This window comes from Myiozetetes cayanensis, unplaced genomic scaffold (genome assembly GCF_022539395.1).
Source record: "Myiozetetes cayanensis isolate MyiCay16 unplaced genomic scaffold, myiCay2020 scf1, whole genome shotgun sequence".
Lineage (NCBI taxonomy): Eukaryota > Metazoa > Chordata > Aves > Passeriformes > Tyrannidae > Myiozetetes > Myiozetetes cayanensis.
In genome coordinates this window covers 86,407,297-86,423,651 of record NW_026086604.1, presented here as the reverse complement: position 1 = coordinate 86,423,651, position 16,355 = coordinate 86,407,297, and the positions used below count along the sequence as shown (strand labels likewise).

At 38.8% G+C, this 16,355-nt stretch overlaps 1 protein-coding gene across 15 annotated transcripts in view; it reads left to right on the top strand.

The window, feature by feature from the left end:
• The window catches only part of LOC126637487 (uncharacterized), a 124,221-nt gene that overhangs the window by 70,646 nt on the left and 37,220 nt on the right, over positions 1-16,355 (top strand). For 11 of the 15 annotated variants that reach the window (XR_007628426.1, XR_007628445.1, XR_007628428.1 and 8 more), the window contains 3 exons: positions 6,359-6,622; positions 7,946-8,084; positions 12,181-12,342. Coding sequence is in view for 10 of the 15 variants with exons in the window: in XM_050311052.1 (XP_050167009.1) it covers positions 6,359-6,622; positions 7,946-8,084; positions 12,181-12,342 (565 nt within the window). In the remaining 5 variants the exon portion in view is untranslated. Of the gene's footprint in view, positions 1-6,358; positions 6,623-7,945; positions 8,085-12,161; positions 12,343-16,355 lie in introns of those variants that run through there. The other 4 variants (XR_007628490.1, XR_007628487.1, XM_050311339.1 and 1 more) reach the window with 3 other exon arrangements.

Here is a 16,355-nt window from a genome sequence, read left to right as displayed (position 1 = left end):
CATGACTCACTAGAGATGACAGTGTGGAACTGTGCAAAAGGGACCTACACTGTGTTTTAGTTCATATCTGCAAGTCATGGGAGTCAGCAAAACACCCTCAGAAGATGCTTTAATTTTTTTGCTTTAACATATCTGGTTTTAAAGCATTTCGCATTTAAAATTAATAATGTGTGAACTTAGGATCACCAGGGTAATTGCAAGGCTGTACTACAGAAATGGGAAGAGTACATTATGCCACCAAAGGAAAAAAAGTGATCCTGTTTAAACACTCAGTATTTTAGCAGGGCACACAAGGAAAAAGGGATTTGTTCTCAGGAGTCAGTCTTCCTATTTCTTTGCTGGACAGTGGTAGCTGAGCCCCTGGAAAGAGAGCAGAGCCTAACCACGTCTGGACCATCCAGGAAATGCTGAAGAAGCATGAAGCATTGGCACAGCTTCCCTGGTGAAGTGAATATTGCTGCATTCCTGGTTGGACCAAAATTTACGAATTAAGAGGTTTCTACAGAAGGTCTGATGGGGAATCCAGAACAGCATCAAGAAAGAGACATGAGATGGAGCTGCTGGTAGAGCAAAAAGGAGAGGAAAGCTACCTGTTCCTCCTCTGGAGCCTGGGGCAGGCAAAATGACACTTCTGCATGATTCAGCCCTGCATGCCAAATGAACCACGCCTTCGTGAGACTCCTTGGCTCTGAGTGGTTTCTGGGCAAAGCACATGGCCTCTTGACACAAAATAAATAAACTCTACTGTTTTGTGTCTGTGCCCTACGTTATCCTAGGAAATTCATGCTCTGATCATGCTGAAATCAGTCTCAGGAATAAATAAGTGAGATGGAAGTGGCAGGAGAAGGAACTTTTTTCCCACTTTCCTCTTACAAAGACAGTTTCTCCCTTGCAGGATGAGGTCAGAATCCACTCAGGCCAGCATTATATCACCAGAAGCATTCAGGGAGGCTGGAGCTCGCTGTACCATACATTACTACTCCCTGCTGGTCCAAGAACAGAAAAGAATTAGCAGCAGATGTGCCAGGACAATTAGCAACAGATGCAGAGGCTAAAGCTCACAGAACACAAACATTATTCCCCTGTATTTGAGAAGATAAAAAGCCAGACTCTGGTCCTCTGGTGTAAGGTAGTTGTGCTGCATGTGATGCTGCTGGAGGCAACTAAGGCCTGAATTATGTCTCCTGGAGGAAAGGAAGGCAGTGGTGAATCATCACTGCTCTGGTAGCATGGGAGAGGGCAGGTGTTTCCAGTGGGGCACTTGTTGCAAATCTGGGAAGACACTGGGGGGATTTGGCACAGTATGACAGGAGGAATCCTTCTCTCTGACACTGAAAGTAGTGAATACATTGCCTGCTTACAAGTACTGCTGTCCTGTGCTCCAGGGGGATCATCTATGAGCCTGAGCTTGTGTGCTGAGGCCCAACAGCTTCTGATCTATACTCTGCTGCTGTCAGGGAGGCTGGGTCACAGGAAAGGTGGTGGTCCTGCATAAAGGCTGAAGGAGATCTGCAAGCTGCAGGGAGAGGAGTCAGGGAGAGGAGTCATTTGACTTATGTCAGACTTGAAAGGTCTGTTCTCTCTTTCCAAAAATAGGGAAAGGAAAAAAAAAAAAAGGTGGGGAAATAAATGATATTGCACTGTATGGCCCTTCTCTGATTTGTGTGTTATTTTGTATTCAGTTACCTGTTCAAAGACAGGCAGTGATGGAAAGCTGGGGAAATAAGTTTTCAGCTATTCCAGGACATTCTGATGATAGATAGGGACTTTTGGAAAACCATAATAACATGATATTTTACTTTTACTTCAGTCCATGTTTCTATTTCCTCCCCTCTGGCCTTTTATAAATTTCAAAGTTACACAACACTTCCTAAGAATGCCCTTCCCTCTGCCTTTATGCTGGCCTTGAACGTAAACAGGGACAGCTTGAAATATGGTTGTGAAAGCTTCACCTTATTTTGGCAATAACAGCCTGATCTCCAGCACTACTTATTTTACACAGTGAATTAATTTTTTGTTTGTTAATGATGGGATCTGCTTCCTATATAAAAGGTTTTCTACCTGCGTTTTACACTACTGAAATTCATGTGCTGTGGTTTTCATAATCAGAAGTGATGAACCATTAATTTATATTGTATTTTTCAATATTTTTCTATATAATAAGTAAGTATTGAATTCTCTTTGCATATTTTAATTAAATTTAATATATTTGAGCTGCAGTGGTCAAATTTTTGTGTAATGTGAATTAAGTAATGTAACTTTTATTCTTTTCTTTCTTTACTGAAAACATTTGAAGGTGCAGAGAAGAGAAGCAAAAGTTTATCTCTTCTCTGACAAGGTTAAAGCCCAAGAGTAAGTCAATGAAAAAACACCAAAACCTCACACTGGATCTGTTTATTGAAATATTCAAATAGAATTCATTCTCTCTATGATTTCTTTGTTGAAACTATGGTGGCATATGGGGAAGTAAGATATATTACAATAAAACTGATATAAAACAGTTGAATTCAGAATTAGTGGCAAGAGATAATTTTAGTTTACTATGATTTAATTCAATTAAATGAAACACTGCTAACTGCAGACTAAGAAGAATTACTTGTGCCTGTGCAGGCACACACAAGTATTGTTTATTCTCTGCTGCATCTCTCTTTGCAGAAGATATTACACCAGTAAAGAGTGGGTGCTTGATTCTTTCATAGCACTGTAAAAGTCTATATACCTCACAGACCTCAGTGGAAATTTTACCTGAGCAATGAGAAACACTGAGCTAAGGTGTTGGAGAGTAGACCCTTTAAAACCCAGGAGTCTGTCCTTATCTAGTATGCTCCCTTTGAACATCAGCAGTTTTGGTGCAGGCTTGTGGACTAACTTATCCAATAGTGCCTCAAATGAGGTTACCTCCAGCAGGAAAAATGTAACTGCCAATTTCATTTTTTTTCTTCAGAAACCAAACAATCCATCAAAACAAACTGGTCAGTTTGAGCTGCCTGTGCCTTGCCTATCCCAGGAACTGCTCTGAGTCTCTTGAGGAAGAGCAATTACTGATCCCCATCCTCCTCCTGTATCCACCTAAGGTGTTCCCTTCCCTGTACCAGAGCATAACAGCCCAAAGCCACAGAGGCACACAGGCATTCAAGGACTGTGGGTTTCAATAGGAGCTATGTGCCTAAATGCTTTTGTGCATCTATGCCTACAGGCTGTGCTGGCTGTGCCCCAAATCCCAGCTCCCAGGCTCACTGCCTAGGAGGAGGCTAATGAAGGGCAGGTGGCACAAGACCGAGCTCCTTCCCTGGGCTGTCTGACCCTGCAGCTGTGGGACAGTGAGCTGTGACGGAGATGAGTGTTCATTGTGGCAAAGGGAAAAGGTTTAGCATGGATGCTGAAAGGACCTGCCTCCTTTTTGAAACTCTCCTGCTTCAGCCTGGCTATCCCTTCCTAGCCAGCAGTTCCTCCCGTATAAATCACACTCCCAGCGCCCAATAGGATGGAAATGAAAGCCCACAGGCAACTGCATGAATGCTTGGCATGATAGCATAGAGTAACAGACAGAGACTTGGCCAGGATTTTTGTATGGATCCAACAGAAAGAAATTTCTTACTTGATAGGTATGTTTTATTTGACCATGTAGGCTGAGATGTATGATACTGTCCTACCTGGGTTAGACATCCACTGTTCATGCATAAGGACTCCCAGAATGATAGTCCTTACAACCTCAGACCTTCTAGCAGACAGGTGTGTTATAAAATCCTTGTTTATATTTTGTCATTATGTGTTTCTGTCATGGCATGGTTTAAGGACCAGCTCCTGTAAACTGTAAACAAATGGGTGCTTTCAGTCCCAAAGAGTGAGTCTGCAGTCTAGGTCCAAGATAAGGGCTTACAGCAAATGAAGAATAACTGTGAGCTGGAAACAAAGAAATAAATTTTTAATAATCATGATGATTACCCTTACACATCTGCTTGACCACTGCCTGTTTATAGGCAGGCTAGCAGAACATGTACTGTTGAGTTATTCTTAAGAGTAGAGTAAGTCTGGGAAATAAGGGAGAAACCAAAATGTATGTTGTGATGCAGCAGTAATTTCATCTGCTAATGCTTTGGGATTGTTTGATAATGCAGGTAACTGTCTTTGATCACAGTGTTGTAACCATCACCTTTAATTTGTAGCATAGAGGTTACTATCTAGCACCCAGCTAGCCAAATGAAATGTATGGCTTGATTAAGGATCTCTTTTGTCAGTAATTTGTGCCTAATGTTTTTAGCTTTCCCACGGGCCGTTACAGAAAATGGTAAATCTGGTTTAAATGAAACCTGATACTGTTAATGGTTTAATAGCAGCTGCCACAGGGTTATGGCATTTTTCAACAGATGCTTCTGTTTCATTGTAAGCCTACACTAAGTCTTAGAATATATTTACATAATTAATATAAAGTACACCTACATAATAAGGAAAATATTTATAATTTTAAAAGATTTCCCTTAATGACTTCCTCTCTCTTGCCATTATCTAATCCCAATATATAACTCAAAACAGGAAAGCATATTATTAAAAATAATAATTTATATTCACTTCTTCCAAAAAGGTACAGAATGCAGCACAACCATGAACACTTATCATCTCCTAACATGGCAGTTATTGGTATGGTGAAATTCCTTGGTTGCTTCAGAAAAAGAGAGAAAAAGCTTGGCTGCACTTGGATTATGCTAATTACCTTGCTGTTCAATAATGAGTATAAAAGAAGTGATGCTTGTATTTAAATATACACATTGAGAAAGAGCTGTGTTGGGGTGTGTACTTACATACAGAAATATTTGAAGCAGTACAGATTTCTGACTGGTTGTTGACTGCAGAATGTCATCTTGATTGAGGAAATTCCTGCTAATTTAAGAAGACTTGGGCATTTTAGGCTTTTCATAGTTGGCGATTGTTTTGCTTTGATGTCTTCTACTTGGAGGTCTTATTCTCAAGTTTCAAAAAGTACAGAGGGTATATCCTACTGGACACTCCAAGTCAAAATATGCCCTTGAATATTTCAGACTTCTGCAGTTCACAGGGAGGAGAGCAGGAGAAAAGGCTCCTCTTTCTCTACCTTGGCTGGAAAGCAAGGTAATATCGAGCAGGCAAGTGTACCAAGGCATTTGCTACCATGAACTGTGAGGACTGAAACAGGAACAATAAAATGTGAAAAACATTCAAATAACAGAACACTGTCTTTATTAAAGAAGAATCCAAGGTTGGATTTAAGAGATTAGGCAGTTCCAGTTCTCTCAGGAGAATGTGTAGGAATAGTGGTGAAGCAGATATTTTGCTGTGTGAGAGGCGTAGCTGATGTATTTGTTCCCCTTGTCTCCGGGTGACTACCCTTCATAGCTGTTAGCCTGGGTATGATGGTAGTCATATTCCATGATCTAGCTTTTGTATGGTTTGGTTTTATTTCCTTTTATTTCTCCTTTTGAATGTATTAGGACTGTTCAACGGGACTGGGTCAACCCTCACCTTAATTAAAGAAAACAGTTAAAACTGTGGCATAGAACCAGATTACTTTTTCTTTGTGCTTACCCTCCTTCCTTCTCTACCTGCCAAAAGCTTACAGACAGATTTACATAACTTCATATTACTTCAGGGTGTTTCTTCACAACTAGTTTTTCACTTTGCCATGGGAACACAATTGCCCTAGAGCCCTAAGCTCTTCCACAGTTCCAAAACACTCAGAAGAATATCTCTACCTATCTGATGGAAAGTGTAAACAGTGTTTGCCAGCCTTTGGTATGCTGAGAGTTTTTTACCTCAAAATGCTTTTTGACCCTACACTGAGGTTCACATAGTTTGCAATAAGAGCTTTGATTCAAAGGAGGAAGGCTATTGTGTACCAACATTATTCCCAGAACTGGGTGGAGAAGAGTTTGTGACTCAGTGAGGTGAAAGTCTACAAGTATTCTCACTGGGTATTTGGATGAGGTCTCCAAAGTTGCTACAAGACAAATCCAGTAGTGAGTCTCAGCAAGCCCTCACAGGGACACTTCAGATTTCCAAGATGGTTTGTCACTCTGTCCTAAAGTTTTCTAGTGGTAATGTTTTTACACCACTGGTAAATAAAGACAGAAAATGAATGCTTTCAGGAAGCCAAGGGGAAAACAAAGAAATCACAAAATTAACAATCAAAAAAGCACAGCATTTTTTTTCAGAGTGGATAATTGTTCAAATACATGACTTACTGCAAAGAGAAGAGTTGTTAATTGTTTTTGCATGCAAAATTGGTTCAAAGGTATGAAGTCTGTAGAGCTTCATATAATAAAAGAAAGTCAGTTCCCTTGTGATGTTTTTGTAACTAATAAATCTTTTTCTCCTTCTTTGCTAGGTTCTACCACATAGAAAAGCTATGAAGCCAGGAATGATATTCCTCTTTGAACTTTTCCTTCTTCGTGGGACCTATGCTTGGATTGATCAAGAAGTAGGATGGGGAGCTTTTCCCTTATGTGATAATAATTTTAATGTTTTGGAGGGAAAATTTAAATGTCCCTTCCTGAGAGGACATTATGACCCTAAAGTTGACCGATTCAAAAAGATTGAAAACTTTATTTCTCAAGACTTGGATCATTGGTTATGCAATCTCTACTTTCAGGTTTGTATTTAAAAAAAATAGTCCTGTTTGTTTAGTCACTGTTACTCAGAAGAGATTCTGATTCCTTCTGTCACCCTTAAAAGAAATACTTGTCTTTCCAAAAAGAAGCTTCTCAGCCTGCCCAGTGAGTATTTAAATCACATGCACCTCCAACTTTTACATGAAATTAGTAGATATTTTGCAGCTTTGCAGCTGGATTTTAGGATTATTTAAAACATAAAAATATTTCTTGGAGTGCTGGGTAATTGGATCAAAAGTTCAAATTCCGAGTTGGACCCTACCACTAGTATATGTTAATTTCCTCCACAGTTTTACTGAATCACAGAGATGCTTTCACATGACTACAAGATAAAATAATATTGTTTATGATATTGTTTTACTTGTATGTGGGAGACCTCCACCTAGTAAGCACGGTTCTGTTGTGGTAGGAACCTTACTTTTGAACAGTTTTTGGACATAATTCAGATGTGACATTGTTTATATGTCTTTAGTGAAAATGGACCTGAAGTAAGAACTTCTCTCCAGGGGAAACTTTTTTCTGGATGCGCAAGTTAAGGTGTTTGTTGTAGCTGAAATATGTTCCTTCACTCGGAATCTTATCAAGATCTTAAACTTATACCTCTTTTATAGTCATATTTTGCTCAGGAAAAAATACCAAAACAGATGAATTTTGAAAGCATCTCAATTATAACGTGGGTTTACTTAATAAAGATTTTAGTTTTCAGTTTTCTTGTAGTGATGATTTGCATACAATCTGACTTTTGGGTCTACAAGAGTAAAAGAAAGTAAAAGTAACTTCAGAAACACATAAAGTGATAAGAATTTATACAACAAATATACCTAATATATGCTAGGAAAGCAAATGTCAGAAATCATAGAGCTGTGGTAAAAAAATAACCCAGAAGAGCGAAAATGATTGGGGAAGGAGGAGGTGAAGATTCCAAAGCTGCAAAATTAGTCTTTCAAATCAATGCATAAGGTGGGATGATTTAATAGTCCCACCTTATACAAATGTAATAGATTTAATAGGGTATCTATATTTTCCCATAAGATTCTGAAATTGAATTATGAGTCACCTCCCCCCCGCCTCCCTATTTACTGGGATGTCTGCTTTAGTCAGTAAGCATGGGGAAGACATACATGGTAAATTTATGTGGGAGAAAACTGTAATAAATGGACTAGGGAGAAACAAGAACTTCCTAAAATTCTCATAGCAACCTCTTGGACTTCTAGGGTTCATAAACTGTGTACAAACAAGTATGTTCTAGCTTAGTGGAACTCTCAACTGCTTTCTTTTAATTTTTTTTCCTCCTCACTTAATAGATAATTAAACTGCCACAGGATTCAGATAAGCAAAGCAAGTGTGATATGCATCTTCATCTCCCACCTGAACTTCACATATATTCAAGTGTTGCTGAAAAGAATGATGTCTCAGAGAAGATTGTACAGCCTGGATCACAAGGTGATGGATTCAAACTTTGATGTTTTTATTCAGGTTTTCTCTGGAGAAACCCACAGTTTAATTTCAGTGTTGGCTAGTCCTTGCTGATCTTGTTAAGCTAGATTTTTTTCTACATTCGGATGTGGGTCCAATATGTGTTGTAGCAGGAATACTCTGATTCTTTTTATTAGGGTGGTTTAACTTTGTTTCAGGTGTGAGCAATTTAAATAAGCCTCATTGCTAAGGATTAAACTTTCCATGCTTGCCTATGCTTAAGGCTGAATAACGCTTGGAATGTCACAGCAGTAACAGTTCAGCTGCTTATGGCACCGAGCTTATAGAAAGAGATAAAAAAAGGTACTTTTCTTTTGTCTATTGCTTGAAGAACTTTAGCACCTCCCTGGGCTACAACAGGGACTTCAAATTTGGCAGGGAGATAGTTCTGGCATCAGAGGCATGCCTTATGCTACTCCTATAAAATTCCATTAAGATTCAATCAAGTGGTAATCCATAGGAAAGACAATTATCATTTGCTTGTGCACAGCAGACCTCCTCAGAAGCTTTTTTAAAACAGCTGAATGTTCCTTTTAGACTGAGCATTCTTCCTGGCCTCTGTGAGCCTTCTGATGTAGATACACTGAAGACATAATTGACTATATTGCAATGGACTCACAAATGGCTCCTCTACTGTTAGAAATCCAGTAATGAGAAGAATGGCAGGACACTACTGTTGTTTTTTTTTGGTGTTTTTTTTTAAGCCTGTGGGATGTGACTGCCATGGACAAAAAGAATTCATTTTTCCTAAACAGATATTTCTATATTTTCTCTTGTTTAATGAACAAGGATGCAGTCAACCTACAGATTGTAGTGTATCTGTGAATATGATGTAAAGATCTGAAATAGAGACTTAGTTCTTCAGGACAGAGGTTCCTCAGTCATTTGAGAACAGTAGCAGTGATACACTGTAGATGGCATGGGAGGGAAACAAAAAAGAGTGTATTGCAAGGGAAGAAAGAGAACAGATAAGCAATAATCATTTAGCATAGTAAATGGGCAGCTCAGGTTGGAAGTAAAACATGAAAGCCAGTAGAAGTATTTTTCAGGCATTGAGTAATGATTTAGGAGACAAAGAAAATGAGGTTTGCCCTGAGACGCTTTTAGGCTAAGCAGCAATTGTACTGTGATCAAAAGACTTTTATAAAATCACCTTGAAACCAGAAGCATGGAGGTGTAAACATATACTGTGCTGTAAGGTCCTTTTTGTTGTCATTTATCTTCTAGATATCTGCCAAGGTGTTTTAAGGTGCAGCAAACCATGAATAGCAGATTCAAAAGATGGAGTTTCAGGCAACTCTTCTCAACAGTGAAAAATTATGGACAAACTCTTATTGAATCAGACTTGTTTGGTCCTACCATCAGTCTTCATATACATTTGGAAATGCACATAGAAGATGCAGATAAATAGGTCACGCTTTCTGGAAATACATGGAAAAACTCGTGATACACAGTTTGAAAAGTCAAGAAATATGTATTTTTAAGAACTGAGAAAGAGTATTAGTGTATGTCTTATTTTGCATGCAGACCTCTGAAATTTGCTGATAAGGTGATCATGGAAGATCTGCAATTTCCCTGCCAAACAGATTTGCACTAAAAAAAATTCTAGGAGTAATTTTTGATACTGTTTATATTTATTTATTTTTCATAGAGCCTTCTTTAAAGATATTATTAGCTGCCAATATCCCCCATGGGTTTGTTTTTTAATGTATCTATGCAGTGCTACAGTATGCTGTTTCTGCTGGTGATATGTTGCTAAGAGATTTAATAATGGGTAAACAAACACAACATGTGGTAATCCATTTCAAATTAAAAGTTTATTAAATGCTAGCTTGATGACTTTCTGGCTATTTACAATTAAAGGAACAAACCTTAGAGAACTGGAGATCACGTGTTGGAAATCACAACTTCAACATTTCCCACAGAAAAATGTGTTTATGATCTGTGGCAAGCTGTCGCACATTGATATGCCCTATAAATACAGTATTATATCTGTTAAACCAGCAAAAGCAGAGGGGGGGAAAGCTCTGTTAAAGTGGCATTAAGGTTGAGACACAAACCAGAGAAAGCAAGAACAGTCTAAATGAAGACGGGTGCTCTGTAACTCGCTCTACTGCAGTAGTCAAAATAGTGAGTGATCTTATATATCAATACCATATGTGGTGCTGCAAAATAGAGCAGGTTAGGAGATGGTGTTTTAACCTTCACTTCAAGTTTGTCTTGGTTTTAGAAGTTTAAGACAGAACCTTCATATTATTTCCATTAACTAACTCCAGGCTATGTTATTCTTCTAAACCACAGCTCTCTGTTGGGCTATGTATGGCTCTTCCCTGCTGCACAGGCTCTCTCCTCCAGAGTACAGTGCATGGGAATGCAACGTAATATCTCCCATTCTACCTCCTTTGTAGATCACAGATGTACATTATCAGATCTAGTGTGTCTCTTAGTCCAAACCATATCTTCTCTCCATTCTTTTGAAGTGGTATTCCATAAGAGGCTCATGGTAGAAGACAGCTTCTGCTTACACTACCACCATTCTTTGCTTTTCTTAAGAAAATCTTCTGTAGTTCATCTGTTGCCCATTAAGGGATCAACAGTCTCTGTCAATGAATAAATGAGGGGTTTTGTGTGGAATTCATTAACCATTTTGTGGAAGGTGGTAACAACTCTAATGGAAGCAGCTTAGGTAGGAAAATTTGATGCAACTAACAGAAACGTTGCCTTGAGAGACTTAGGTCTAAGTAACATGGGCTTCTAAATGCATGAAAACTTCAAAAGTGTGAATCTTCATATAAAAAACTAAATATACAAATTCATCAAGAAAACATGCTTTCTCACACTGAAATCTACAGCAAGATCTCTTTTGAGTTTAGTGGCCATAGAAAAGGGGATTCACATGTGCAAAATGTCAGCTTAACTAAGTCTTTTTTGGAAGTGGCAGCTCTTTCATCTTCAGAAGTAGCTAGACAGCACTCATGTGTTAGTTCTCCAGCTCAAACACGTTTAGGTCAGGCTCAGGCTGATTTGGGAAGTGTTACTCTTCACTTGTGGGGAACATTCTTCTAAATGCTTGCTCTTCTGTCTGTGCTGTTGTTCTGACTTGATATGCAAACACTTACTTGTGCCCATCTGAAATTGTGATCAAATAAAACATGCAGGTGGGAAACAGGATGATTTTATCCTCTGTATTGTTTAGAGCCAAAGAAAAACGTTTTTCATTCCAGCTGACTTACTCACACCACTTTAATATTGGCCAATCTGAAGTCCTGAATTTATGGTCAGCATTGTACCAGCATATACTGATGTCCAATCAAGACCTAAAAAGAGTGTTTACAACGCAAAAGATTTGTCACGTAGAAAGACTCTCACTACCTCAGCTGTCTTTGTACTAAGCACCCACATGCAAATTTTCCATGTCTAAAATGTTCTTTCCGGACAGTCTGCTTGTCCCTCACTCCTCCCCATTCTGCTATACTTTGGGAAGTCAGCAACTCAGCTGTTTGAGAATGGTTTTAAAGACTTTCTTTGTAGCTCATTTCCCCCCTGGACTTTATTTTTCCCTCCTCTTAAAAGGTTGTCTAACAGCAGTTAGGTATCTAACAGCAGTTAGGTGTCTAACAGCAGTGCATGTGGCTCCTGCGGCCTATGCAACAACCAGAGGAAAAGTTAGAACCATGGAAATGTTTTATTTCCCAAACTATGAGCTTATAATAGAAATAAATATCATACAGAAAGATCATTTTCAGGCGTGCAGTTTTTTTGCTTATTTACAATTTACAGCATTTTTATGTCCGTCTTCCTTCTGTCTGTCCGCGTGGTTGTTAATAATAAGGTTGGTTTGTACCACTTGGCTTCAGCAGTCCTTGAAACTCACCAGAGTTGTAAAGCTTTAAACAGTTGCACAGGTCTTTAATTGTAAATTAGTTTTGACAGGACTGCTAAGACAAAGGCCTGGTCCATCCCGTCCTGATGCTAGTCGACAACCCCTTACTGCTCTTGGAGCAAGGAAACATGTGGAAGGAATTGTTCTTTTACATTTCACAGCTTGTCATTTCCTCTGCAGGGCAACCTCTGACCTCCCCAAAAGATCCTGACACCCATAAGGGAAGTATTCCCACTGTTGTAAAGGAAGTGGAAAAGCAGTTTAATGCTGCAAAAGGAGGAGAAGCGTGTGTGTCAGAAGAAGCTGGGAGGAAAAGAGAAGAGCTTAAAATGCTTCCAGCAGGTTAGGACTTTTATTGCGTTAATTTACTGAAAGTTTGCAAATAGATCTGCTTAGCATGTGTGTAAATACCCCCATTTGCCTTCCCCCTCACCCTGTGATATCATGTCATCATTAATTCACTGGGCAAAGGAAGTGATGGAAGAGTTTAAATCAATTGTGAGGGATCAAAAGCATCTTAGGCAAAAAGGTACAGAAGTGGTGGGCTCCCCTGTCTAAAAAGTGTTTGTAGGCCAAATGTGTTAGCAATTACAAGGTGTGTGTGCAGCGCACTGACAACATTAGATTATGGCTGGTGTTTCCGTGACATTTTTACATCCTTTCATTTTATTTGGTCATTTATATCCATGGATCACAACATGTTGCTGTTAGGTGCTTGGGAAGTACTTTTTCTTCCTGCAGCACTTTAATAGCAATATCCTTTGTTAATTGTGCTAAACCAATTTACATAAAAGTGCCTCTCTGTATTTGTATCACGTAACATTTACTTCTCGAATTTGGGGTTTCTTTTGAAGGTAAAGCCTTTCAAGTTGCTATGGTGGGGTTCTTTCTTGGTTTTCTTCATTTGTTTATTTGTTCTCATTGTGGGTTTTTTGTTGATTTATTTGGTTTTTGTTTGTTTTTTTGTTTTTAAATCCCAGGTAAAAAGCATTTGTCTGACAATTGAGTAAAATAACCCCTATGTCCTGTCCTAAACTCAGATACCACCGTGATGGCCAGAGGCAGACTTAATATGGGACAGGGATGTTGGTATCAATGCACCAAGAATGTAGACAACCATTCCCACTTCACAACCTGGGTAGTGACCTGTGTTCTCGGTCCCATGAGAGACAAATGGTAGTGCAGGCATAGAAAGTGCCACCACCCATGCTCCCATTTTTTCTCTCACCCACTCGTGTCCCCCAGGTGTCAGCCAGCCCTCCTGGCCACAGCACAGATGTTTAGGATGAATAGGCAGATTGAGTAGCTGTGGGAGTGGGGAGGGCATCAGGAGCTGACCTGAGATCTGCACTCATCGCTGCTCGTCACTCTCTCACTCACCATGAACAATGCAAGGGTCAGCTTTCATTTTAGGGAAAGGACAACTCTCACTCCCCTGGCCAATGTGTAGAGATGAAAGTGCAAGTGAAGATAAATTAATCTCTCCTTTTGAAGGGAGAGAGTGACTCTCCACCTGTAACAGGAAGCTATAATAGGTCATGGTTAGACACTGAACTGAGAAATATTAGGTGAGAGATAGATACCTGAGGTCTGATAGCTACCTCTTATCTGTGCAAACAGCGGCTTGTAGTTGTCTTCAAGTCTGCGGGCTCCCAGAAATGATGCTGTAGAATTTTGGATGCATGTCAATTTGAAGCCAATTGACATGCCAGCTTTCCTTTTACAGCAGCCCATGAAACGTCATTCAAAAATAATTTCTTTGGAGCCCTCCTTCTCTGTTGACTGCTCAAGAAGGCTAGGGCTATGTATCTGCTATTATAGGTGCATTTGTTGAATATCTCATGTTAAGTGGGCATGAAAGAGGTAGGATATAGTATGGCATTGCTAAGTTAGGATTCATAAATGCTGAATATTGATGTTGACTATCATAGATGTGTAAGAAGTAGAATACAGAGCTGGTGTCAAGTCTTGTTAAATAATGTTGGTGACAAAAGGTTAAGCACATTACAGAAAAAAAGCAATAAAAAATTCCAATCTTTCAAGGGTTCTCATTCATATTCTAGTAAGACTGACACTTGACATCTAGATATTGTCCTTCTAAGAATATGATCACAGCCCTAGAGAAATTTTTTTCCAAATTCTATATTAGAATCTGTTTTGAAATTTATTTAGTTCATTAGTTGTGCAAAGCATCTTAGAATACTCACAATAATAAGTAACTTGCATGAAGGAAATAGTTTTAAAATAGTGTTTAATGGTGTTTGACATTTGCTATTGGGTGTTTTTAATTTCTTTTTAAAGATTTCTTTTCCTTGGAATATTTGGGTATTTCCAGCTTTAGACTGTCTCAAAACCCAATTATTAGTTGTGCAGGAGGACAGCTATTCCTTTTCCCCTCTTCCCACTTATCCCATCACTAATGTTTATCTAGATCTAAAACTACCATATTGAATTTTTATTCAAATTACTTTTGTGGAGTTTGGTAGAGATCCAATGCCAAAACCAGCATTTTATAACCCGTATTTTCAATTCAAGAAGGTCTCTTACAAATATCCTGAAAAAAAGGAGTTGCAGAAGTGGGCTGATTTTGAAAAGTACTTAATTACCACAACTTTTGTCAAAGCAAGGTTGGATTCAAAGCACATTATTTTGTATCATCAGAGGATCTGACTCAGTATATCCTAAGAGATAATACTATAACTCACTCAGTATTTAAAAAAAAAACACAACAAATTCTGAGTTTACCTGAACTACAAACAGAACTTCAAAAGCATCCATGGATTTTGAAATAGGTGAAAAAAGGTTTTACTTATCTTGATTCACAAGGCAACATAAGTTTTTGTTGATGAACTCAATTTCTGATACTTGCTGAATCTATTACCTGTTAATTTAATGAAAAACTTTTTTTCAAAAGGCACATTACCATAGCACAGATTTTTTCTGATGGAACACTGTCAGTAATGTAACCTTTCTACATCTGTGGAAAAATGTTGGAAAGTTTATTGTCCTTTTGTGACATCAAAAGGCATTTCTGTCTGGATAAAGCTTCAGAATAACATCTAAGCAAAAATGGCATCAGGCTAACCAAGAGGCTTAGTACACTAGCAGATAGTACTCAGGACTTATTAAGATGTCACCTTCATATCAAAGTATCAAACATAGGCACAGCTCCATTCTAATTTTATCATCATCTTTGGAGAGAAGGCTTTACATTTAATGTAAAGCATTAAAATGTACTTATATAAGCAACGAATAGTTTTGTTGAGAGGGTTATATTTATACTCATAGCCACTTCCGAAACAATTTTATCCAAAGCAATGAATCTTCATTGTTATGCTTCTCATTATATGCAGTGAGTTTCTTTTCCTTCTGAGGTGTTGTTTGCTTCTACCTAACAATCATATGCAGATGCAAAAATAGTTACCTAAACCAAAAAACCTGAAGTTGTTCTCATTGGTGATTCTTCATGGGTGCCACTTTAAAGGGAACAAAGTGATGTTTTAAAATGAAGATTGCTGACCCCTTATTTTTTCTACAGATAGGGCCCCAGAGGCAGACCCTCAGATGGTTGAACTTTCTCTTTCTCTGCTTGTCTTTTCCTTCTCTGAGCAGGACTTCATAATAGATTGGATTGATTCTTTCAAGTGGGATCAAATCCAGCTCCCTCTTACAGTTGCGTCATCCAAACAATCCAAACTCTTCTATTTTCCAGCTCTTACCATGCTATTTGATTTCTCACAGGCTGGGCTATTACTAGGGAGGGAGTCCAGATAGGATCCCCATATTATTTTCTGTCCCTACAGTATCTTAACCAAGCTGCTTTGTCTGCTGCCCCGCTCCTGGATCACACTACTCTAAAACCCTTTCCCACTGATGTAAAGAGAGGTTGCAGCCATCAGAAAGGAGTGCACTTCCCTTCTCTACTTTGCCTCCATATAAGACATAAGTAGTTTCCATCAAATGACTGTAATTTCCTAGCTGTGCTATTTCTTTTTGTCCATATTAAAAAAAAAACCCAACCTTTTAGATTCTCCTGTCCCCTTCTCTCATTCCATCTCCCAATACACGAAAAAATGGCACAGTATCTACCTACCTACATGCAGCCTCTGAAAGTTTTATATCATAGAGAATCTTTTTCCCAACCCTCTTTAATACTCATTCAGAAAGGATGTGTTTACATTAACGCTTAGGTATTTAGGGCACTTTTGAAGTGAATGCCCTGCCCCAGTTGTCACTCTGTTGTTCACTGTAGAAAGATCTCAGAGGACAAGCACTGGCCACCTTTAGGGTGAAACTGAGCAACCGGATGTGATTTAGATGTGTGTATCAGGGCCATCGGTTCCCAGGACTAAACT